The sequence below is a fragment of the Prunus mume genome, linkage group LG4 (assembly GCF_029339155.1).
Source record: "Prunus mume cultivar Tortuosa linkage group LG4, ASM2933915v1, whole genome shotgun sequence".
Taxonomy (NCBI): Eukaryota; Viridiplantae; Streptophyta; class Magnoliopsida; order Rosales; family Rosaceae; genus Prunus; species Prunus mume.
This window is the reverse complement of record NC_142701.1, coordinates 14675701-14701610: the sequence shown is the minus strand read 5'-3', so window position 1 is coordinate 14701610 and position 25910 is coordinate 14675701. Positions and strand designations below refer to the sequence as shown.

The 25910-nt window shown below is 36.2% G+C and overlaps 3 protein-coding genes across 12 annotated transcripts; 2 read left to right on the top strand and 1 right to left on the bottom strand.

The window, feature by feature from the left end:
• Positions 1-1376: 1376 nt before the first annotated feature.
• LOC103327441 (P-loop containing nucleoside triphosphate hydrolases superfamily protein) lies at positions 1377-17751 on the top strand. Of its 10 annotated transcripts, XR_016126174.1 has the most exons (23): positions 1377-1621; positions 2535-2919; positions 4747-4863; positions 4968-5047; positions 5432-5578; positions 5671-5819; positions 5910-6040; positions 6178-6300; positions 6435-6508; positions 7002-7589; positions 7746-7857; positions 8043-8180; positions 8773-9096; positions 9473-9743; positions 9894-11188; positions 11586-11988; positions 12081-12994; positions 13083-13148; positions 13225-13350; positions 14027-14271; positions 14415-15595; positions 15718-15930; positions 17280-17751. XR_016126174.1 is itself a non-coding variant. In XM_089050679.1 (22 exons), the coding sequence occupies exons 1-21, from the start codon at positions 1491-1493 to the stop codon at positions 15574-15576; spliced, it is 6978 nt and encodes a 2325-aa protein (XP_088906805.1). In that variant the 5' UTR covers positions 1377-1490; the 3' UTR covers positions 15577-15595; positions 15718-16113. The 10 variants fall into 10 exon arrangements, 9 of the variants coding, with proteins under 9 accessions (XP_088906805.1, XP_088906804.1, XP_088906806.1 ...); XM_089050679.1 differs by lacking the exon at positions 17280-17751 and having other exon boundaries at positions 5435-5578; positions 15718-16113; XM_089050678.1 differs by lacking the exon at positions 17280-17751 and having other exon boundaries at positions 15718-16113.
• Positions 17752-22175: 4424 nt separating this feature from the next.
• On the top strand, positions 22176-23247 carry LOC103327442 (uncharacterized). The gene has a single exon (XM_008229782.2). The coding sequence runs from the start codon at positions 22416-22418 to the stop codon at positions 22974-22976; it is 561 nt and encodes a 186-aa protein (XP_008228004.1). The 5' UTR covers positions 22176-22415; the 3' UTR covers positions 22977-23247.
• Positions 23248-24546: 1299 nt separating this feature from the next.
• On the bottom strand, positions 24547-24984 carry LOC103327443 (indole-3-acetic acid-induced protein ARG7). Its single transcript, XM_008229783.3, has one exon. The coding sequence runs from the start codon at positions 24982-24984 to the stop codon at positions 24547-24549; it is 438 nt and encodes a 145-aa protein (XP_008228005.1).
• Between the last annotated feature and the right edge of the window lie 926 nt (positions 24985-25910).

Here is a 25910-nt window from a genome sequence, read left to right as displayed (position 1 = left end):
CTATATATATGTATATGAAAAGATTTAAAATAAGATTGTTATTAACAACAAGAATTGCTTAATATGTAAAAAAATCTACATAAAAGGAAAAGTCTCCAAAACTTGTTGAATAATGTGACGTACCAAATCAGAACAAAGACTTTTGGTCACATTCAGATGTCCAAGACCCACGTTCTATCCGCACCTTTTATCTTTATGAGCTGAGGAGACTTCAATAGATGACTTCGGGACCATCCGAAAAAAGCCAGTATAGACGGAGGAGAAAGTATCAACTTTTTGCTATCATCCAAAAAGTTTCAATTCCCTGACTCTATCTCTTTTGATCATTTACATTCCTTTTGTTTGTTTATGTAAAATGTTAGGTTTGACAGTGAAGAGGAGATTGGGAAGGACGGTTGATTTCTCCCAAAATAATAACCATGCCCCCAATTTCCTTTTTAGGTATATTTTTTGTTTCGTGTCAATTCACTGCATGGTTGATCTAATTCAAGGCTGGAGAGTGCTAGTCCATTGGTGGATATTCATTTCCAAAATTGCTTTCTTAGAAAAAATAAAATTTTACGTGACAATATTGAATGACATTGAAATCCAACTAAAAAATGACATGTCTTTAAAAAATAAAGCTGATAAACAAATTCAAATACATGCCATTCTTTAATTAGATTGTTCTACCACTCAAGCAACAACCCCATTGAAGTTATGTGAGATTCAAGACTATGTACGACTCAAATTTTATACATAAAAACGAATAAGATATTTTGGCTTCTTACATATAATGAGCATTTCCTCATTCATTATAAGCCAATCACAATTTGACATGCATATATAATTTTTTTTAAAAAATACTTTTAATTAGTCATTTTAATATATATCAATTTGTGATTTGCGAGAACAAGGAGTCTTAAAGAAAGCATTCTAATCTAGCACAGTAGCACACTTCTTTAGTGAGAGTCTTATCTAAGACGAGATCCTATTTCTTAACTGTTGGATCAAATTAATAAATTTAATCCAATAATAAATTAATTTGATCAAACAATTAAGAGATAGGGAATCGTCTCAGAGCCTTCACTATAGAATTCTTTCACTTCTTTAAGAAAAGAAGGATGTGGTTCAAGTCCAGTAGTTGATCAGGCCGACAAGATAAGTCCAAAACTTGCACTTTGGGCCATATGTGATTTGACCCGTTTAGATAATCTGAAAGGAGACCCGGCTCAATTGTCCGATGAGATGGCGGTAAAATAAATCCGAACCCCGAACCTAGTGGATAGAAGCCCTCCCGTTTCTTCGACAAAATGATGAAATGACCCGTAAGCCCCTCCAACATCCAAATTCCGTTGCCTATATATTTTCTCCTTTGTTATGTCTCCCACTTTCCCTCTCTTATTACTCTCAGACTCTCTCTCTCCTTCCATGATCTTTCTCTGTGCAGAAAACCCTAGAAAATTGTCATTAAATTGAAAGAAAAAATAGAAACACTGTAATTTGGATAAATGGCGAATAAACTGGCCACGAGAAGAGAGTTATTGGACCGTTGGAGAGGCATTGAGGAAGAAGCAGACGAAGACGACGATCGCATTGACGCCTCTAAACGTCATCGTCTCCACCAGAACAAAGAACAATGGTCTTCTCTCTCACTTCTTTGTTTTAATTTGGTTTTGCAGCCAGTTCGCTTAATCCTTGCTCTCAGGAAGCATACTTTTCCAAAAAATGCTAAACACAGTTATCTAAAGTGAACTTTGTTTATTCATTATTGCTATTAATTTTGCTTGGTTTAGATAAGATAAGTAAATAGAAGAACTAAATTTAACGACAGCAATGCCGAATTTGATTGGCGGCTTAGTAAATGGATTTATGTGCTGGATGGAAAATCAGATTTTTATTATGTGGAGAAAAGAAAGCATGGGAAATGGAGAGTTTTTGTTTATTATGTTACACTAGGCCTGCATGCATTGGCATTGTTGTTCTAGGTATGTTATTTATGTTAAGATTCTTATTTACTTATGCAGAATTGCTATTCGGATAACTAAATGCGATCCCTAATGTAGTGCAAGAAGTGAACTACATTAGCATGTTTGTTTCTGCTGATGATCCACATCAATTTCTTCGCGTATGTGGTTAATTTTATTATCATTTCTTGTGTGGGCTTCTTCATGGATATGTCTGATCTAGGAAGTCTTAGGCACAAAGCCTTTTTTGCAGTTCAAATTTCAGTTTTAATTGTTAACTCTGTAAATTACTGTAAAGAATTCTAAACCTAGAATTATTATGTGAGACTTAAGCAATTGAATTCATCTAAAGTTAGACCTTTTGTTTCTCTCTGCTGTGTAAGATTGAATCCAAGAACTACCTTAACCTGAGAATGCACTCATGCATCCTTCTTGATTTATTTGTTTTCTTTTCTGTCTTTTATTTTTATTTTTTTTGGGGTGGTTATCTTCAAGATTTGATGGTTTACTATTCTTAATCAGCTGACTAGACTCTCTATGTGTTTGTTTAGTTTTAACGTTTAGTATTCCATTTTGGCATTGTGTCAGGTTTGCAGATGCATTTAAATTCTTGATCTGTTTGCCAAAAGAAAATCATATTTGGTGTGGGTCCTGGGATATAATGGGGCCTCTTCTGGAGACTTTTTACAATTACTTCAAAGATGAACATTCTGATTCTCCTCTTAGACAACTATGGAGGAGAATCTCTGAGGAAATGCGGCAGTGCATCCAATGCATTTCCCAGCACTATCAAGCCCTTGAGATGTATAGCACGGAGTACGAATCGAGTTCTATTGGTCCCCTTCTGGATGTTTTGCGAAGTCTTGATGAGGAAAGAGTGACACAGCACTTGATAGAGATAAATACTAAATTAGCCCGAAAAGAATATGATGCTGCCTGTGATAATGCAGAAGTCATTAGTGTCATGTATGAGGTATGCCGATGTTCTCTTTCAAATTTCTTTTTATTGACTTATTCTTTATGATACAACAAGAATTGTACTTATAGTTAACTTTTATTCATACATGTTGAATGTATAGCATGTCGGTATCAAAGGGTGTTAATGAAATAATTGGAAAATTCATTCCAACAATGTAATTGTATGTCAAGATGCGTGCCTGGAAGGAATAATTGACATCCGTGTCTGGTTCAGTGGAAAAAATAGAGTATTAAAATTCTGTGTTTTCATCAAAAGGCAGTCTAAATAGGCTTTTCATGTTTATCAGTATATCCAAGTTGGATGGTCAAAGAAATGATTGATAATTTATCGTGTAATATTTGGTCCTGGTCTTTTTCTTAACCACTATGTTTACAAGACATATCTCTGAGAGAAGTTGAAATGTTTTCCCGGTTTCTGCAAAAAAGTTTGTTGAAACTGTAATGATTTGGTTTTTGTGGCCTAGTATGGCATTTGGTCGATCATTTGAGCTTATGTAAATATCAGGCTTACAGTTGATTCTCATATGATCATATCTTATATTTAAACTTGTTATGGAAGTTCTCTTGGTGTTGTTATGTATGGTGATGCCATATCTTACCCCAGGATACGTTGTCCTTCTAAAGTAGAGTGCCATTGCCAATATGGACAATTGGGTGGGTGTGGACCAGTTATATCTTACAGAGTTTTCACGAAATATTGGCGATTGTATGTGGAAATTTTGATTTTGGCTGAAATGGTTAGAAAAAACTGGATATTTAGGAAAAATTCCTGAAGTTTCAGTGATATAGTGGTAAGTATCAACCAAAATTTTGGCATGGTTTTTGGAAAATTCTTTTTTATGTAGCTCCTTTTTGACATACTGTGGTAACTTCAAAACTAAGGGACACTTTAGTATGAGTTTTAAACCTAGATGACCAATGGATTATCTGAGGGTGTTTGGCAGTTGGGTACTCTCTCTCTCTCTCTCTCTTTCTCTCTCTTCCCTCCCTTCCTCCCCCCCACCCCCCTTTTTGAGTTACACACAGATGGTATGCTGGTGTCTGTGAAAACTGAATAAATGAAGGAAAAGGGGCTGCTGCTGTGTGAGGAAAAAGGCGTATGAATGGGTAAAGGGCTGGTTCTCTGTCCCAGCTTTGCTCAGTTGTTTTACTTAGCGGAGTGGATCTTGTTTTCAGGTTGGGCTGAATATAGTGTTTGCTTTTTGTGATTTTACCCCGCGACTTTGCTGGGCTTTAACTGGTCCTGCTATCTAAATTATTAAGCCCATGTCTTTGTATAATTTTGGAATGGACCATTAGTATTTACTTGGTTTGAAGGAAGTTACAGATTGGGCTCAGCTTAATGCTATGACTATTTTAGTTTTTTGTCTTCCCTGTTTGTGCATTTGTCCATTTGTTTGTTTTTTATTTGCCTTGTGGAAAACCAATCTAATTAATAGCCAAGCAAGGGGGTCAATGGGTAGGAGAAATGGAAGTTCGAGCTCTAGAGGTATTTGGACAAGCCTTCCTTATGTTGAAAAACACAATGAAAGCCTGTTTTTGTTAGGGGATGAAAAAGGACAGGAGGACTTGATCATTCATTTTGAAGTTTACATTTCTAGGGTTTATCATTTTTTTTGGTTTTCTACCATTATTATTCTCATAGATATCACTATTTCCGTCGATATTTCTGTGAATTGGGAGTATCAGTATTTGTACTGTCATTGACATTTTCATCCTTATAAGTGATATGTATGCATTTATCTATGCATTAGATTTCCTTGGATGTTGTCAGATTAGAATTGACTTTGATTTGATACATTTGTTGTCTACTGCTTGACAGGTCCTAATGTTCCCTGTACTATTGGATGATGAGTCCTTATTCACTGAATTTGAAAAATTCATTGAAGCAGTTGATAATATGCACGAACTGGCTCTGGCTGGACAGCAACAGTTTCCGGTATGTTTTTGGTAGATTTGTTTCTATGTGTTCTCAGTTGGCTTTTGTCTTTCTTAAATAAGTGTATAATTTTTTCCTTATAGATTGAAGCTGTTTTCTGTTAGGGTGTTTATGCATTATTTTTCTTCAAAAGAAGAGTGCGCTCTGTTGGTCATCGTTTAGCTGGTTCTATGGGAAAACTGAGGTACTCTGATATTATGCTGGTTTCTGCTTTAATGGTTTGATCTTGAGTTTCAAAATTTGTCATCTGATGATTGTGCTAACAACCTGGTCTTGTTTTTGGGCTCTTTAGCCTGTGGTGGAAGAGGGTAAGGGGGGTGGGTGAGGTGCAGGTGTTTTAACATTTTACATTGTAATGTTTGAATGCGTCACCAAATCACATTTTTTGGGTTGATACTGTTGTTATGCACTACTGATATCACTATTCACATTCAAAACTACCTTCATCTATGAAATGTTGCCTTTTTGTTTAGTTAGCATTTGCCTTTATGCAAATGCTTTATATTTATCTATAATTGTAATTCAGTCTGTGCATTTTGGTTTCATTTTTTGTTATCTTTGTGCATAGGAGAGCAACAGACTTGGAACCCTTGCAGCCTTTGCTTAAGAAATTCATCGGCTTCTTGGAGACTGAAGTGTTACCATCAACTTTGAAAACTTTAAGGCCAAGAGTGCAGCTGGAACGCATGTCCATATGGCTTGGAATAAAATCACTGTAGGAACTTCTGGCTACAAATAATTTATTATCAAAAGTATTTTTCCTTTTCCAGTTTTATTGGTAATGATCCTTTTGTGTGTTTTATGAAGGCTTGGGTTTTTGGAACCTCCAGCTTTTGAAGAAGGCATATTAGAGCGCTATCCCATTTTTCTTGATATTGTACTCAACCATATTAGTGGTGACTCATTAGAATTCTCTCATGCAGTTGCTTGCTTGAGAATACTCTTTGAAATGCTTGGTACACATCTCCTTTTAATTTTCAATTATATGTTGATTTTCTGTTCAATACTCCTCAGTCATTTTTCCTTACAATTGTGGCTTGACTTAGGTTGTAAACTTTGGCTGAGATCTACATTGTCTCCAAGTGTGATGCGCAATACTCTACTGGGCCAGTGTTTTCATACTCGAAACGAGAAGAGCCATAAGGACATTTTCGATCTTTTTCAGCCTTTTCTGCAGGCATGTCTGTGATATATTCTGCAACTTTCATTTATAGCCTTTTCCGGCAACTTTCATTTATAGCCTGTTCCTGTATGTTATTTTTTCACTTGCTAGAGTAGTTACTAATCTGATATGTCCAAGTCCAATTTATGCAGTCTCTTGAGGCTTTGCAAGATGGGGAACATGAAAAGCAACGTAGGCATTTTCTCTATTTTCTCCTCATTCAGGTTCCCGTGAGCAGTAACTTCAGTGGCTTAACGAGACAAAAGGCTTGTCAGGTTTTATTTCTTCCCTTAGATTGTAATACGGTATCTTGTGTTTAGTTAGATTATGCATCTTCTCATTATTATTGTAAGACAGTTTTATTTTCTGCATTATCTTTGCTTTATTTATCGCAAGTTTTCATTTTCAGATAGCCCTTCTAATTGTGCATCGAGGTTACACAATGAACCCGCCTTGTCCTCCATCTGAATGTGCACATATGTGGTATGTAATTTATCTATCATTGATTTGATATATCTGTGGAGGCTGTTTCTGGGGAGAAAACAAATGACATGAAGTTGATTATGCTATTACTTTTCAGTTTGGAATATGTATTTTCTGTCATTCATTTTTGCCAAATATTTTTGCAAACTATAGGAGGGAATAGGGGAGACTTCCGTCTGAAAATAATTTCCTCCTGGGGTTGAGTGTTGCAGAGAAATTAGTTCCTATCTTCATATTAATCGTAAATATCTGGTATAAAAGATTGATGAAGGTCCTGTACTATTGCTCTCGTTGTCCTTGCCAAAAACAAAAGAAGGGAATTCAAATTTCCTTCCTGATGCTCTTTCACACTGGATTTTATGTGTTTTAGAGAAATTATGCATATGGGTTATCTCAATCACATATTTATTTGTGTCTTGTTGTTGTTTATTTAATTGGTCAAGGGTTTTGCACAACATTACTGTTGCCTGATTAATCTGTTTGTATTTGACAGGGGCCCTTCTCTTGTGTCATCTCTGAAGGATTCTTCGCTTCACAGTTCTCTAAGACAACCTGCCTTTGATCTTATACAAACTATCATGGTGTCTGATGCTGCTGTGTTAATAAGCTCAGTGTTGAATACCCACCCAACCGTGGGTTCTGAAAGAAGCATGTCTTATGAGTTGAATGATGAAGATGATGAGGGGCTTCCATTTTCTGTGGATGCTGAAGAGAAGGATAATAGTTCATGGAGTGAATTTAGCATTCAAAGTAAAATTACATCTCGGGAATTTGGAGACTGGATGTGCATTCCAATGTTATGGATTGATGTCCTTGTTGACATCAATCCATCAATTCTTCCTATATCGTTTTCCAAGGCTGTTTTCTGGGCGCGATCTCGTTTTCCTATGGTAGAACCTGAGACTGGTGCAGAAAGTGCTCTTCCAGTCAGAACCTGGCTTTCATCCTTAGCTACAGAAATATCTTCAACCTTTGGGTGGAAGGTCCCCACTGGTTCTGATGATGGTGGAGATGGGAAGGAATCAAAAAACTCAATTAAAGTCTCAACAATGTCTCTTCCTTTAATACGAACATTCAACAGGTTATTTTCGTTCCATTCATTCTTCTTACCTTTGTTACTTATGTTATAGAAATGCTGCTATATTTTTCAGTTTATGTGCTATAGCTTCCATTTTGTATACTTTGTTCCTGGTGGACTTTGTGAGTCTTTTAGTACTAACATGGTGGTGTATTACAGGTTAACATCACATTTTCTGGTTCATGTGGGGCAGGGGGAACTTCGTAAACAGTGGACATGGGAGCCAAGGATGGGTGAAAGCTTGTTCCTTTCACTTATAGATCCCAATGATGTAATTATTGGATTCCAACAGTTATTTATACTATTTTTACTTTTAGCCCAGAAAACATATATTTATAGCTTAGATGCCACTTAATTGGACCTCATAATGTTATCATTTAATTTTACTTATTGTTTGCATCTTCTATTGTGTCCATTTTAATTTTTTTGTATTGCATTAATCTCTATGTGATGCAGAATGTGAGGAAATTTGGCAAGTGCATCGTGGAACAGGTTTCCAATACACAGGGTCTTGCTAGTAGTTTGAAATTCCTATGTTCTTATGGATCTTCATTGTCTGCTGTCCTTTTGGGCTTGAGACATGCTGTGAAACTGGTAATACTTTTGCTTCATCAAATTTCATCAAATTTCTTGAAAATTGAAACTACTGATATATAGCAGCAGCATTTGGTTCACGTATCTGTCCCGTTAGTCTAGTATATAACTAAGTGCATCTGTACATGTGTTCAATTTTAAATCAACTAATTAGCTTGATTCATAATTTCAATAAACTTCTCTGTTGATGGTGAATTTATAATTACAATAAACTTATACGTTGATGGACACTCATTTTATTTGATCTCAAAAAGAGGTCCAAGTTTCGTGCTATCTCTCTCTGATCCGTATTTTATTTAATTGTCAGTTTCTTGATTAGTTAAAAGAGGCTATTTGTGTCCTGACCTTCTATGTTTAGATAAACAGGCATGCTAATTTTAATTAGAATGTGAAGCCACGTGGGTCCCTTTTCCTCTCGTCAGGAAACTGGTCACAGATAGAGAAAGAACGTATAGGTCTATGTTTAATGGGTAGAACATAAGTTCTGAAATGCTGGTAGTGTGTATTACCAGTGTTACAGTCATTAAGTTTTACAGAAAAGTTATCCTTTGCTTCTGTTCTTTTTCTACTACAGTTCATTTCAATTTTTCAGGTCCAACTGGATACTGTTATATTAAAGTTTCAGACCCTACATCATTTTTTCTTTGTTCTTCGGAGATTACTTATTGACGGGGATTCACGTGCTGCGGACTTTCCAGAACCTGACCACTTAAATACAACGAAGTTTTCTTCCCAAGGTGGATTTCTTAGGCAGCCAGTCTTTGATTCCTCACCTGTCAATGTCAATGGCCATCCGTCAAATGTCGACTCAAATTTACTGGAAAGATTTTATTACTTGCTATCAGAAACTGCATGGCCTTCCATCTGCAGGTGCTTATTAGAAGGAAAAGCATTTATTGATTACAGTGTTTGTCAGGTAGTGTTTCTAATTGTGAATGACAATTCTATTTTGGTTATTCGAATAGTGAAGACAACTTCTTGGTGTTGTACTTATGGGTACTGGTAGCATTTTTTTTTCCTTGGGGTGGGCTGTGGGGTAACTTATTAGATGAAGTAAAATACTTGTCCTCTCTCTCTCTCTCTCTCTCTCTCTCTCTCTCTCTCTGCATGTGTTGTGTGCACCTGAGTATTGTTTTTACGTGCAGTTTTAGTTTTTAGTTATTTTTGGAACTATACGAGTTCAACAATTCCTACAAAAAGGAAGGAAAAGTGGATCTCAGCTTCTTTGTTGCGTTATTTCTGGGTTCTATTAAGCTGGAATTCTTATTATTTTCACTTACATTTTGTTTCAGATGACTTGTGTCCGAATACTTGAGATCCTCCCTTGTGTGTTTGAAAATATATACTGTTTATGTCATAAACAGTCTGGATTTTCTGGAACAAAGGAAAATACACATGACTTCTCATGGCTTCATGATTTTATGGATTGGGGAAAGTCATCACTTAAAACTGTGGTCGTATACTGGCAACGAACAATCACCTCCTTGCTGAAATTGCTAAAAGGCTTTTGCAACAGTTCTATCACATCAACAATCGGCACCATTGAAAATCTAATTTCATCCGGTGAGCTTTCTATATTGATATACATTGATGCAAAAAAAAACATTACTATCTTGCAATGAGCACCTCACCCCCTTCTCTTCTGTTGAAGCAGTGACCATTTTTCACTATTGAAACTAACAGTTTTTTATGTGTTGTGCCTTCTAAATCTAGATTGCGTTTCCATGGATCAATTGATGGAACAAGTGGCACTCCTTTCAGTTTCTTTATCCAAGGAAGCCTCTTCTAGTGTGGGAAAGACCGACCTCTGTTCAAATGCTTTGTTTCCTGAAGGGTTATCTTTTGAGAAGAAGTATTCAGCTCCAGTTATGCAGCCCTTGCCAATCAAGGAACCAGATGTTCAAATCCTGCAGTCACCATTGGTCGATAACAGAAAGTGTAGGGATGGTATGATTGTCCTTTCTGATGATGAAACTGAAGCAGTTTCACCCAGTGAAGTAATTTTGTCTGATACTAAGATGAGTCCGTGCATGGTGGGTGACAAGAAAATTGCTTGTAGTGCTGATAAAAGCGCTTCTTATACTGAACCTGCGAAGAATATTTCTGGTGCAGACACTTACAAGGATTCTTTCAAGGCCTTCCAGAAAAGAGATGCTACAGAGGGTGCTGGCCTTGCTTATCAGAAACAGGATTTTGATAGATCAAGAGGAAAAATGCCACATGTTTCTTTGCTCAAATCAAAAGATGTAGATAATAGCAGGAAAGAAATAATCCCTGAATGCAGTATAATTGATTCTGAAAAATTCCGGGATAAAATTAATTTGAATAACTCATCTGACGGTGCTGTCAGTTCCAAAAAGTTGAATCAAGCCTCCAACAATGAGGTCTTGAAAGAAGACAACACTGTGTTGAAACATATAGTATGCGATGCCAAAGACAATTCATTAGAGTCTGCTCTCAATTCGGTCAGACCTCAGCAGTCACTTCTGACAAAAACAAGCATTCCTGGTCCTAAGCGACAACTTATTCAGCTTAGATCACCTTTTCAGAACAGACCTGGTCATTTACAGAGGATGGGAGTTCGAAAAAGGTTCAAGCCGCCAAGGCTTGATGAATGGTATAGACCTATCTTAGAGTTAGATTACTTTGCTCTAGTGGGGGTTTCATCTGGAAGTGCAAATGATAACCATAAAGTTGCGAAATTAAAGGAGGTTCCTGTGCAGTTCCATTCACCTGAACAGTATGTTGAAATCTTTTGTCCATTGGTTTTGGAGGAGTTTAAAGCACAGTTACATAGTTCATTTCTTGAAATGTCTTCATGGGAAGAGATGTACTTTGGCAGTTTATCAGTGCTTTCAGTTGAGAGAATTGATGATTTTCATCTTGTTCGCTTTTCTCATGATGTCAATGATTCTACAGCATCAAGCAACTTCTCAGAAAACGATCTTGTATTGCTAACAAAAGAGCCCCCACAAAAATGTTCACATGATGTTCATGTGCTTGGGAAGGTATTCCTTCATATTTAGTCATGCAACTAGTAAGTTTGTTGTGATATTCCTACATGAAAAGTGATTTGTAAGTTTTAATGATGATCAGGATGTTGCTTTGTCTGCTGATGAAGATTAAAATCTTCTTTGAAAATAGTAAGAATGAAAAAGAATAGTGAAACATTCTAAAGTTTAATCACTTATGAGTGCCCAAAAGTGTTATCAGGTTTAGAAGAGCTAGATTCACGTCTATACGATAGAATTTTCTGCTACATTTTCATTGTAGAAGATAAACTCTGTGAGCAACTTTGGTATGCACACATCTATGCACATCTATATCTTTATATCATGCTAGAAAACAAATTTCTTATATATATATATATATTTTTAATGCTAAAATAATCTTTGTGTTTCTCAGGTGGAGAGGCGCGAGAGAGACAATAAGCGAAGGTTAAGTTTACTACTCATCAGGTTTTATCTTCTGAATGGTACTTCACGTTTACATCAAGCCAGAAGGAACCTCCTTGAACGTAGTAAATGGCATGCAAGTCGTATTATGAACATTACACCTCAACTTCGTGAATTTCAGGCATTATCATCAATAAAGGATATCCCCTTACTTCCAATTATTTTGAAGCCAGTCAATGATTCTTATGATTCTAGTGAAAGCAAGGAAGTAGATCTGAGTAAACTGTCCCGACCGTTGCAGCAATTACTGAAGTCATCCTTTAATGAGAGTCAACTTCAGGCTATTAGTATTGCCACTGGAACATCTAGGCGGACGAAAGATTTTGAATTATCTCTCATCCAGGGTCCTCCAGGTTTGTGGTTTACCTCGCCTAACTTTCAGAGATCTAAACTAATTGATTTATCATTTGTTAATTGGATTTAATTGCATATATCATATATGTAGGTACTGGTAAGACAAGAACTATTGTGGCCATTGTCAGTGCTTTGCTTGCTTCCCCTTCACAGAAGACAGGTCCTGAAAGAAATACTCTGGCTGGGAGTTCGAAACAAGTTTCAGGTCCCAAGATTAACCAGGCTGCTGCCATTGCAAGGGCGTGGCAGGATGCAGCCTTGGCTAGACAACTGAATGATGATGTACGAAGGAATACCAAAGCTGTAGAAAGTTACTTGAGGGGAAGGGTGCTCATCTGTGCTCAATCTAATGCTGCTGTTGATGAGTTAGTGTCAAGGATTTCTAGCCAAGGGCTGTATGGCAGTGATGGAAAGATGTATAAGCCATATCTTGTGAGGGTTGGAAATGCAAAAACGGTTCATCCAAATTCGCTGCCATTCTTTATTGATACACTTGTCGATCAACGGTTGGCAGATGAGAGGATGAAATTGATTGATGCTAAGAATGATTTGAGTGTGGATTCTTCAATTGCACTGCGCTCTAATCTAGAAAAGTTAGTCGATCGTATTAGATTCTTTGAAGCCAAGCGTGCTAACTTAAATGATCAAAATCCGGACCTTAAAAAGTCTTCTGAAGATGATAGTTATAAGGGGGATGATGGGAAGGAAATGTCTGATGCAGAGATAGCTTTCAAGTTAAGAAAACTTTATGAGCAAAAGAAGCAAATTTATAAGGATCTTAGTACTGTTCAGCAGCAGGAGAAGAAAACTAACGAAGAAATCAGAGGACTTAAATTTAAACTGCGGAAGTCTATACTGAGAGAAGCTGAAATTGTGGTAACTACATTAAGTGGCTGTGGGGGAGACCTTTACGGAGTGTGTTCTGAATCTATGTCAAGTCATAAGTTTGGCAGTCCATCTGAACATACTCTTTTTGATGCTGTTGTTATTGATGAAGCTGCTCAAGTAAAGTCTGTCAACTTTTTAATATTAATAACAATAGTTGCGGATTCTTTCTTTCTTACCTTTTGAGCGTTGCTGCTTGTTACAACAGGCTCTGGAACCTGCTACTCTTATTCCTCTTCAGCTTTTAAAGTCAAATGGAACCAAATGTATCATGGTAAGGAGTGTTTAAGTTGATTACGTAAGAATTTTCTATTGTTAGGTAGTGCTGAAATTTGCAATTAATGTTAAAGGTTGGCGATCCAAAGCAACTTCCTGCAACAGTTCTCTCAAATGTTGCCAGTAAATTTCTATATGAGTGCAGCATGTTTGAACGTTTACAAAGAGCAGGGCACCCAGTTATTATGCTGACCAAACAGGTAGAGTAAAATTACAAGAATTCGCCACCCCTTTCCCATTCTAATGTTATATACATATTGTGTTGGTAAAGATAGCGTTCTATTTCCGAAGGAGTGCATGATATAATATGATGATGTGTTCTGGCCATATTTAGGAGTGTTTTGTTATTGGAACTTGGCTATAAATTGTACAATTTCTGCTGTATATTTTTTATTTTTTTATGTTGGTGCAATGGAAGTGTACAAAAAGATTATTCGGTTGGATTCCAGAAAGCAACTGGGGTCCCATATTAAAGTGGCATTTGCTTCGCTCTTATTGGCTGTAACTTGAGTGTTTGTAGGCTTATAAGAATGCCTCATGTCTTTTGACCGTCAAAATTTTCCATTTCAAAGGGAGGAAGGTAGTAGTTTAATGTTGCATAATTCGCAAGTTATAAATATATTTTATTTTATTTTTATTTTTGTAACCTTTTGCTTTTTACAAGATCATTCATCATTGTTTGCAAACTTCTTGTATGCTTTCTTCTACTACTGCTGCTGCTACTACTTCAAAGGTTATTTCTATGTTATTGTACTATTACTAAACTGTCCACTACTACTGCTGTTACTGCCACTGTTTCTGTTTCTGAGTGAGGTGCGGTATGACTGTGCTCTTGTTTAGAACCTGCTAATTTTTCTTGCACATTATTATTTGCAGTATAGGATGCATCCAGAAATATGTCTGTTTCCTTCTTTGCATTTTTATGAGAAGAAGTTGCTGAATGGCGATCACATGTCTAGCAAATCAGCACCATTTCACGAGACTGAAGGTCTTGGACCTTATCTCTTTTATGATGTTATTGACGGCCGGGAGCTTCGGGGTAAGAATGCTAGTGCCTTGTCCCTGTATAATGAGCACGAAGCTGATGCTGCAGTTGAATTACTTAGGTTTTTCAAAAAGAGGTACTGAGCCTCCTTTTTCTTAAAATTAAGTTATTGATTGCTTCAAATATTGTATACTGGATACGTTGCCTTGGTACCCAGACTCCTTCAAGATTAGTTATTGATTTTTGGGTGATTGCTTATATAGTGGATATGTTGCTTAGGTACCCTTCTGAATTTCTTGGTGGAAGAATTGGCATCATAACTCCATATAAGTGTCAGCTCTCGCTGTTGCGCTCTCGTTTTTCTAGTGCATTTGGATCTTCTACCTTAGATGAAATGGAACTTAATACTATTGATGGCTTCCAAGGCCGGGAGGTTGATATATTGATACTTTCCACTGTTAGAGCAGCAGAGGCACCTGGAAGGAACTCCAGCAGTATTGGGTTTGTTGCTGATGTGAGACGGATGAATGTTGCTTTGACAAGAGCCAAATTCTCACTTTGGATTTTGGGTAACGCGAGGACTTTGCAGACAAACGAAAACTGGACTGCTCTTGTAAAAGATGCTCAAAAAAGAAATTTGGTTATAACAGCTGAAAAGCCGTACAAGGACATGTTCAAAACAGCTTCCGAGAAAAAATTTGGTACTGATTCATTAGAGCCACAACGTGTTCAAAAGATTAAAGATACAAGTCATCAGCATGCAAGAAAAAGTGAACGCAGTGCAAAGGAAACACTTGAAAGAAAAACAAAACACATTGATCATGTTGCGCAGAGTAAAAGAAGGCCTAATGGAGGTGAAACAGATTTTTCAGCAACTAAAGAAGAAACTAGAATAAAAAAATTAAGTGCTAGAGACGAACCTGATTTACCAGTGAAGGACGGCCTTTCTACTGATGCCATTCCAGATGGCCACAATAAAATTTCCAAGGAGGTGAAGTCAGCAATGTCAAGGGATCATGCTACAGATGAAGATAAAGAAAGCAGAAAAAAGAGAAAAGTTAAATTTGAAACTTCGAAAAGGGATGCAGATAACTCTGAACAAAGAACAGATGATGGTAGATCTATGAAATCACAAGAATCAAAAAGGGCTAAGAGAGCTTCTGAGGGTGACAGAAGCCAGACAAATCAAGTTTCAGCTCCTGCAAATCAAACTAAGGATGCAAGTGATGGAGTTAGAGCTTCAAATCAAGCTGGAACTTCTCAAGATTTAATCGCAAAAAGGAAAAAACAGCGCGAAGCTGTTGATGCTATTCTTTACTCAGCTCTTATTCCTTCAAAGAAGTCTGAAACATCAATGAAACCCGTGCCTTCAAAAAGACCTCTATCCTCTTCCTCAACTGCAAGTGGTGGTATAAGACCACCCAAGACAAGGAAAGATTAGCTTGTCTGTTTTTATCTAGGTATGATATGTTTCTTCTAGCATGGCACCTATATTTTACCACAAGTTACATTATAAATTTGATCATGGTTGTTAACATATGTTATTTGAAACTGCATTCTTGGTTGTCAATGTTTTGTACAGGTTTGCAGTGTTTGTTTGCCTAGCATCCTTAACCAGTGAACTTCCTCGCACAGCACCAACGCTACCTGCTCGTCGTGGATTGGAGCCTAAGTTTTCCATTCATCTTTTTGAGAATGAGATGGAGAACCTGTAAGTTGTTGCAGACTGCAATTGGAGAACCAAGAGCAGGAGACAGGGGTTCCGATGTGAACGAGCTTCACCTGAAATTTTCTGGTAAGGGGTTTGTATGCCATGTGTAAAAGTTTTTTGATTGGTGTACCACAATAGATTAGTTAGCATCCTTTCTATGGTTTTCCTTAGATCATGTGTATATAATGTCAGTTGATGTAAATACTAGTCATTTTGCTTTTCTGAGTTCAAAATTTTCATATGCTTAAAGAAACATCAGTTCTATAATCTTCCTCTCAATCTTCAAACTCATTTTCACTTAGTATATATACTATACATGCATCTCTACCAGAAGATTCAGTGTTCATCCTCTTATATCCATCCACCGGGCATGTGACGTGGCATCATCCCTTAACCCTATATTTTCCAATGATCAATTGCTCCAACCAATTCCTTGTAGCCCTAGTTTTTGCCAACCCCACAAGTTCCGTATTAAAATATCATTTACCAACTTCATCATCTCATCAACCTACCAGCTTTTAGATGACGATTATTCTATGTTGCATAAGATAGCTCATCATTTGGATCATACTGGCTGTTACTTGTAAGCGCCTCCATCATCACATTCTGGAATTGACCTCAAATCTCACCGCCATTATCGACTGTATTTCCATGCTTGTTTGTCACACAAGAGTCATGTTACATGCAAAAAAAAAAAAAGTCAACAATAATTTTTGCCAACCCGCAGATGACACTCCCAGTAAGTGTTAGAACCCACAACCTCACACCCTCTGTCTGAGACTTATTGGGGTCGATATTAAATTTGGTCCAAAACCAAATGCAGGTCTAATTGTAATATTAGAGATATGAATCAGATCCTACAATCATTGCCCTGGCATATGCCATGTCCTCTCATCTCATGCAACAACCATGCAATGATATATCCAGATGCAACTAAGATAATGAGAGTAGTTGGGTTTGATATTTACGAAAAAACCAATTTTTTGGGTGAGTCGTCTCGTCTCGCATCTAGTTGTTGATGTATGTGAGATTCATATTATATAAATGATTGAGAGTTATCCTACATGCATTAACTGTTAAAAATCACCTATATCCGTAGCAAAATTCATTTGCCAAAAGAAGCATCGAGTTTTGTAAACCTCAAGCTATTCAAGAAACTGAAATGTTACTGAACCCGAAGCCAAATATAGAAGCAACTTTTGAAGGGGGCTAGGAAAATGGAGGTACGACAAGATGCATGCATCTATGTATGGAAATGTACAAGTATACACATGGTCAACCAAACTGATCTAATTGTGTATTCTTATACAATGATGATTAGTCTAAAAACAGTATTCTTATACAATGATTAATGAAAATGGTGGTCACAGATTTGTTCAACAAGTTGTATAATTGATTCATATATATTAATTCATGCACTTTTTTTTTTCTAGGTCACCATTATTGTCAAAGTGTCAACCTTTTTGGGTGTGCGATGAAGGGTTCACAAACCGATGCATTTGCTACAAATTTTCTTTGTTTAAATCATATTGCTGAAGCAATCTTACCCACCACAGGAAATCATGTGGAGATCCACATGCCTTGATGCAATTGGGTAATAAATCAGAGAGGTAAATTCATCACATCACATGTCCAAAAGAATAGTTTTTGAGACGCCTAACGTTCAGATGTAGAAATCTTATATTGTTTTTCCTCTGCGCGGCGGTGTTCCTCTCTCGAACGCAAACTATTTGTCCATCAAGAAATGGTTTCCACATGGTGATATGGTATGACACTCTCCTTAGTTAGCACACCTTATTTTTTCTTTTTGGAACTGACAATGCTTTGGCATCTATTTTGTGCAATGATTTCTTAGCATCTTAACGGTCAATTAAAACTACTATGATTCGCGGTTCTTATTAGTGATATTTCTCTTCTTAAATTTAAGAATGAGTCACAAAGTTCGAGTTCTTCACTCTTGTTGATAAATAAAATAAAATAATTTTGTTCGACTGTGCACTCATAATTGGCAGTCTAACAAATTAGGTGTAATAAATTAAGTTGAGAAGTGTAGGTTTCTGTTTCACCTAGATACAATATCGATAAAATCATATCGATGAACTTTTTAAGCAATTGTGGGAATATCGAAATAATACTTATACGTCTATGTCATTTAAAAATAATACTTACGTTGAACTTATACTCGAACAAATGACTTATAACTTAAGTGGTAAAGAAAAATCCTACTTTCACTCATAGTTATCCCCTTTGTGTAAAGGAAAAAAAGAGAAGGTAAGTTCACATAAACAATGTTCTTGGGAAGAATGTAATATTACAAGGCATTATGCATAACAAATTTTTCTTTTCTAATATTTTTGTCAGAGGCCATACCAATTGTAGTGGGAACTTCATCATTTGTTTACCTCTATCATGAAAGAAAAAGGCATGATTGGAAAGGGCCCATAAAGATATGCTAAATTAATAATGGTTTTAAAAACATGTATACATTAGTGGTACAACAATATATATGATTGGAGGGCCCCATTGGGATCTGGTAGCTTTATTTCTGAAGAATCACACATTAATGGAATTGAGATATGCATATATTACATGTAAAAGTGAGTGAGTCAGAGACACCAGATTTTGTTATTAAGTTCACAGTGTGAGTGTGACCCCGTTCAGCTCACTTGGTTTCTTTATTCCATGCAAGCCTGCATGCAACAGACGATATATCCATTCTATCTGCTGCCTCAATTCGAAGGAAATTTGAGAAAGACCTGACCCCTCCCCACATGATCTCTTTCATCTCCTTCTGCAGTACTTGGAGATGCACCTCTTCTGGCCCATATTTTTTCTGCATCAATTATTAATGTTTGCGTTGCATGCATGCATATGCATTCTCGCTTAGAGAAACTAATTATATCGTATTTCTATTTTATTGAGAGCTGATATATCCACCTCATACGAAACTTTCTATACCCTTCTATACATTATATTTATATGTATTCAGTGACGGAACTAGGGTTTCAGGTAAAAGAATGCGTTTCACAGAAAAAAGTTAGAGAACTTATAATATGAAAGATAAATTCTTGACTCATTGTCCAAATTTACGTATCCAATAGCGTTTATTGTACCAAATGTCCTATTAGTAAGTGGATGCACTATAACAGAGGTACACATGCACAAAGAGATTCTATATTTATTTATTTGATTTCTTAATTTGTTTAAATAACGTCCAAAACCAAGGGGAGCTCATGTCATGTGATCATCAAGAAACAAAGAAAAGTTAAAATTAGATCGATCAAACCCCTCTGAAATGCCATAATTAAAACCCAATCGAAGTACGGACTTTGTGCTCCTTCATCATGTGCATTGCAATCATCCAGTGTTTAAGATAATGAAAGACACCTATCCCAATATCTAGATAATAACCAAAACCAGAACCCAATTAAAGAACCCTCTACATCTAATTGTACGATTGTCCATCTCCTTTGACCTTTGACCAAATAATTAGTGTCCATTATTACTTCCTATTTTAATACATGTTGGTTGCATGACCCATAGTTTCATCCATAGTTTCATTCCCTATTTGTTAATTGGCACACTTAATAATTTAAATAGGATCCATTCCATATAATAGTTGGACTTGAGTTCATTTGTCAACACTGAAGTACTTTAAATTAATCTAATTTACGAGGAGATTCGAATTTGAGTGAAAGGAGGTAGGAGTACATAGACCAACTTGCCTAACCTATACATCTACATCAACACTTATTATATAATACAATGTCTATTGACAAAACAGGGAGTTCAAAAAATAGTCGGAGATAATTGGTAAGATAACTCTTAGTTTAGTGGTTTTTCTTTTTTCAGTTATAAAAAGTGTCTCTAATTCTATTGCTTCCCCCTATTTGATTAAAAAAGATAGACATTAAAACTGTTGAGATAAATTATTGTTTGAGGTCAATATGTCTTTCTAAATATGTAATACAAATTGATAATCTAATAACATAATATAAAACAAGAAAGCATACACTTACTTCGTAATCACTTCCCTCGTTGTTTAAGATAGAGAGAAGAAGGTGATCTTAGATATTTTTTCATTTACAATTATGATTTTTTATATAGTTTTTAGTGAATTAAGTAGTTGAATCCTAATTGAAAGGGCACACATTATGTTCAATTGGTGGTTGCAAAAAATTAAATAAAATAAAAACATAAAATACTCCTTTTACATGCATATAAACTTTTTGTCATGGGATGCTACAACTTTAAAAAAAATAAAAATAAAGTTGATCGAGTAGTAATTATGAGATGCTCTGCAATTGAAGATTTCCCATCTTAACATATGACATAAAGTTTTCTTGTATCAAAATCAACATACCCCAACTAATCATTTAATTAATGCAGTGTTAGTCAAACGATTAGAAAAGGATGCATAATTAGTGATCATTGGTAGAATGGAAAGGACTTCCATGTTCTCTCTATGTACATCCGTTTCGACTTGTGAGCTAATTACTATTTTATTGGATTATTTCTCTCTAATTTTGGATTAAAATAAGTGCTTTTCACATGGAATTCCATAGGGTGCCATCTTCCACGATCTTCTAAGCATCTCAAACCTTAATAAACAATATACCAATTCAATTAAAAAGATTGAATAGACATAAAGTACGGATACCAAGCCAGAAAAAGCTTGGAGAGTTCATAATGTTGGCAAATCCCTCTGGATGCCTTGTGGGATTTTGATTGTTAAGGCAGTTGCCTCAGAGCATCTCCAATCGATGTGTCAAAAGTGCCACATAGACATTTAACGGCTAAAAATAACATCTCATATCACTCCAATCGATGTGTCAAGGCTGATGTGGAATGAAGGCTGGAGGTTGAGATATTATTTTTGACATCCCAAAAGCAATATGTCAAATGAATATTTTATTATTTTTAAAAGATAGTTGGCTGTTACTTTCATTTATTATTTTCTTTTTTTTATTTTCTTATTCTTTATCTTAAATGATTTGACTGTTACAATAATTATTTATTTGACATATCGGGTGGAGTGTAAAACTGTATAAATGTCAAATTGCCACATTAGCCGTCAAATTTAAATTTGATGTTTGGTATTTGACATCTCTCTTGGAGATGCTATCATAAACCAGTTGCAATTAAAAAACACTATCTTTGCCAAAAAATTTGACATCCAAACATGGGCATTGTCAGAGAGGTAAAAGTAGCTCAACCCTAATTCAGAAAAAGTCTCTAATAATAAATTTTCAATATATATTGAGGGAGGAGGGAGCTGGATGAGCTTGAACTGTTGGAATTTTGGTTTTGAAAATGACAAATTAAATATTATATGTATACATTAATTGCAAAAATGGGATGGATTCATTAATTAGATTCTACTTTTAATTAACTTGCAATTGGACATATAAGATTAGAGGAAAGAAGGGAAATATTTTTGCTCACCACTTTAACCCAAGGTGTATGTTCACTACCCTTCTTAATACTTGACACGTGTTCAAAGGTATAACCATGGTTAACTTAATTACTTTGATTTATGTAACCATGTTTATGCTTATAAATACGTGTCAAGTGTTGAGAAGGGCGATGAGCATACACATTGGGTTAAAGTGGTGAGCAAAAATGCTCCCGGAAAGAAGAGGGGAGAAAAAAAAGGAGGATCCAATGATATGTGCATGTAGATCTAACAAAAACTTAAATTTGCATGGATCCAATGGAGTGGATTGGCTAAGAATATTAGTGTGGGAAAATTAAAAACAATTGTACGGATAACCATATATACATGTATTAGATTCCATTTTGGGTTCCACCAAAAAAAAAAAGAAAAAAAAAATTCCATTTTGGGATTATTAATTTTTCTAGATCTTACATTGTGGAATATTATTGTACAAATCTTTTGTAATGTAAGGTTACTTAATCAATGTCATGAATAGACTATCCATATAGTTTAACCAATAAAATCATGAAATCAATCTCAAATGGTTTTGGTGAAGCATGTCATTTCAAATTCATGCTTTTGTGACCTTGTTGGAGACTTGGAGCAAAGTTAAAGATTTGTTCTTCCCTTTAGTTGTTTCAAATTCATGCTGTTGTGACTTTGTTGGAGACTTGTTTTCCCTTTAGTTGTTTTTTTTGTCTTCTTCCAGTTTCCTCTGGGTGACAATATTTGAACTTAGAATCTAATAACCCTAATTTTGTGAACTTGAGGGAGGGAATAAATAAATAAAAACAGTAAAAGAAAATGCAAAAACCAAGATAGTCAGGCCTCAGTAATCTGGAAGGTAGCAGGTGCCACTAGATACCTAGGGATTAAACAAACAAAGACCTTGATGGGTTCTGAGTCTTGAGGCAGTTGCACCAGCAACCGACGTACCCGAAATGTAATGATAATAGCAAATAAAATATTTCCCGAAACAATTAAAATATTGCAAGCAATTCATCACTCTCAGCCTCCCCAGCTCCTTTAAATCCTTCCACCTGCTTGAGACTTCACACCAATGAACTAAGAAGAACAGAACACAAACCCCTACTTTTGTCCTGCATCTGCTAGCTAGCCCCATTTCTACTTCATGGATTCAAAGAAGTCTAACAAGATCAGAGAGATTGTTAGGCTCCAACAGATCCTAAAGAAGTGGAAGAAGCTAGCAAATGCCCCTAAAAACACAAACCCCAGCACCAATTCATCCTCAACCAATAGCACAAATAGTCTCAACAGTTCTACTTCTATTAGCAGCAGCAGAAGCATGAAGTTTATTAAGAGAACACTCTCCTTCTCAGATGTCTCAGCGGCTCAAAACGACGTTGTACCGAAAGGGTTTCTTGCCATTTGTGTTGGGAAGGAGCTGAAGAGATTCATCATCCCAACTGAGTACTTGGGGCACCAAGCTTTTCGGATTCTGCTCCGGGAAGCCGAAGAGGAGTTCGGGTTTCAGCAAGAAGGTGTGCTCAAGATTCCATGTGAAGTGACTGTATTTGAGAAGATCTTGAAGGTGGTTGAAGAGAAAAGGGAGGTGTTCTTCTTGCACAATGAGTTTGGATTCATTAATGCAGAGAAAGACAAGATTGATTTTTGCTCCTCCCCATCAGATTGTGAGCTTACACCTTCTCATCACCCCCAAATGTGTAGATGATAATGCTCTTGATTTTGAGTACATGTTCTTCACCATATTTTTCGTCTTTCTTTTGCATCATTTTGTGAAGATAAATGTAATGGAAAGAGAGCACAGTGTGATTAGAGGAGGATTTAGAGATGAATTAATAATAAGGTAGATTTCATGTTCTGCAGGGGAGTTATTAGTTTACTAGTTGGATTGGATATCATTAATCAAGATCCAAGTAAGCTATGTTGTATCTATCTACCACCACTTTTAGTGCAAGGGATATGAAGTTTTCATCATTCAACAGCAGAAATATTATTTAGTTTAGGGTTTAAATGTCACTGCAAATTTTCTGAGTTTTCATCCCATGAATTAATGACTGATGAGAGGAAGAAAAAGAATCTCTCTATAAGTTTAGCTCCAAGTCAAAACAGGGGAGAGAATAAAAGCAGCGGTCCTGAAAATGAGAAATCTCATAATCTTCATATGATGATGAAGTGATGAATTTAATCTTTGCTTTGAAAGGAAATAACATCCATGACAGAAATGGTGCTTCTGCTGTGGAAGTGCTTTTGAATGTTTTCTAGTTGAGAACTGTGTAGACTAGTCGGCACAGGGTTTGCAGAGACTTTAAATTTTTATTTATTTATTTATTTTTTCCAACAGCATCTTCCAATAACCAATGTAATGCTTTGCTCAAGGCATTGTGGGAACTGAGAGAAATGCAAGTAGCGTTTGTTAATTAAATTGCATATATATAACATATTATTATTATAATGGACTCAGTTTACGGACATCTGAGTTATCCTGCTGCTGCCAGCCCTGAGCATGATACTGAAACCTCAAGCTTCTGCTATCAAAACTCACATGCAACTCCCATTGCTATCATTTTTTATTCATTTTATTTATTTGTATTTCAAAATTTTCTTTTATATTTCAAAATAGTATTGTAATAAATGAAAAGAAAAGAAATAGGCAGACATTGGCATAGTCAAATTGGTTAGAGCGGATGTGCTCCCCACTCTGCACCCGACTTTGATTTCCTCTCCTCGTAGTTTAGATTAGATTAAAGTACATTATCGTTTGTATAAACAAATGAAAAGGAGGTTTAACCATGTCCAAAAAACCATGGGCCCGTGCATGTTGGTCCATTTCTTTTATTGAGGGATAATATTGAAACAAGGATGTCTCAGAACCCCTTTTTTTGGGTGGTTCTTTTCTCTTTTAAGTTTTGATGATCGAAGTGCAATCTGATCCTTTCGAACACATAAGTTTTGAAAATCAAAGGGCTAATTGCATGTTAGTTGCAAATGTTTTCTTGAGAAGCTAGATAAATGATTCTCCAGAGGAAGCAAAAAGGACTTATTTGGAAGTGCTTTTGACAATTCCAAAAGCACTTTCAAAGAAGGCGTGCTGTCCCCACATGAAAAACATATATATGAAACAAAAATTTCAAACTCAAATCAATCCAAGTAGATGAAGTAAATGATAACAATTTTTTTCTTTTGTCTGTAATTTCTGAACCAAATTTATACACATTCTGCTTCTGCCTAAATTGTAGGAGAAGGGATTAAAAGAAAAAACAAAAGGTTGCATTAGTTAATTACACCTTTCTCTTCTTATCATTCTTCTTACTTGCCAAACACCTGACCAAAATATGCTCAAAATCCTCTTCATCACAAGGGATTTTGAGTGCACCTTCTTGCTCAAATCCATACTCCTCAGCCACTCTATCCATCAAAACCCTAAAATCCGGTGATGACAAACAGCTCATGGGAATCACAAACCTTCGAAGCTCCGGCCCAACATAAACTGCCAAGAACCCTTTTGGAACTTGCAGTACCGAACTACCACCCTGTCGGCCATCGGACAGCTCTCCGGTGAGCAACTCAGAGGTCTCACCGGACTCTGCGATTCTTATGGTCATGTTCTTTCCGGAAACAGCTTCAGATTCGTGATTGAGTGGAGGCAACCATAGCCGTAGGCGGTGGATGTTCATGTGCTTGGGCCATGCAATGTGTCTTATTCGCTGCTGCTTCATATTGCACTGCTGGTGATGAATGATGATGAAATTAGGTATGGCTTTGAACCTTGGGTGAGAAATCTTGGCGAGCCAAGTCCATGCATGCAAAAAAGGGTTTCATGATTCATAAGAAGATAGAATTCATGTCGGAATTTTAATCTTTTTACGAACAACCACAAATTAGAACACCTTTTTTTTTGTTGGTAGTGTTTTCGCAGAGAAAAAGTTTCTTATAACGCAAGAAAAAACTCTTTCTCTGCGAAACTCAACATGTTTTGAGTTGGGGAGGAACTAGTCATAATCGGTTTAGGATTTGTTAATTGTTAAGTTGGCTGTAAATTTTGTTGACATTTAAATAGAAATTCAGACCATTTAGAGTCCAGATTTGTTGAGTGCTCCGCCGTGGAATTCTCACAGCCATTTCTATATTTGGCTTGTCCACGTGCTGTATAGATTTGGCTGCCATTATGTATACGGTCGATATAATACAGCTAAGGGGTTGGCATTTTTGGCGTTGTTATAGTGTAATAATAAATTAATAAGCATAAGCCATCTAGAATTTTTCAGCCACAATTTTTTTATAGTGATCATGGAATGGGGTTCACTATAATTGAGAATGAGAAATGTGGTCAGGAATGTAGTTCGTAGATGTGTGAACTTATGAAAGTTGTGTACGTTATCAACCACATTTTTTAATAGATGATTATGAGACTCGCATGAAATCCACCTTTATAATTGAGTTTCACAGTCCATGAATAATTAGACCTCATTCACAAATTCACATTGACATTACATTGATGCCAAATTTGGAATAGACCAAAGTGTACTTTAGTTAAAACCAAGAGCCACCCTTTTTGTTTTCACCTGAAGATATAAAAACACAACTGGCGTATGCATCTGAATTTAGCTAGAATTAAGGTAAATAGATTGGAGAAATCGATCAT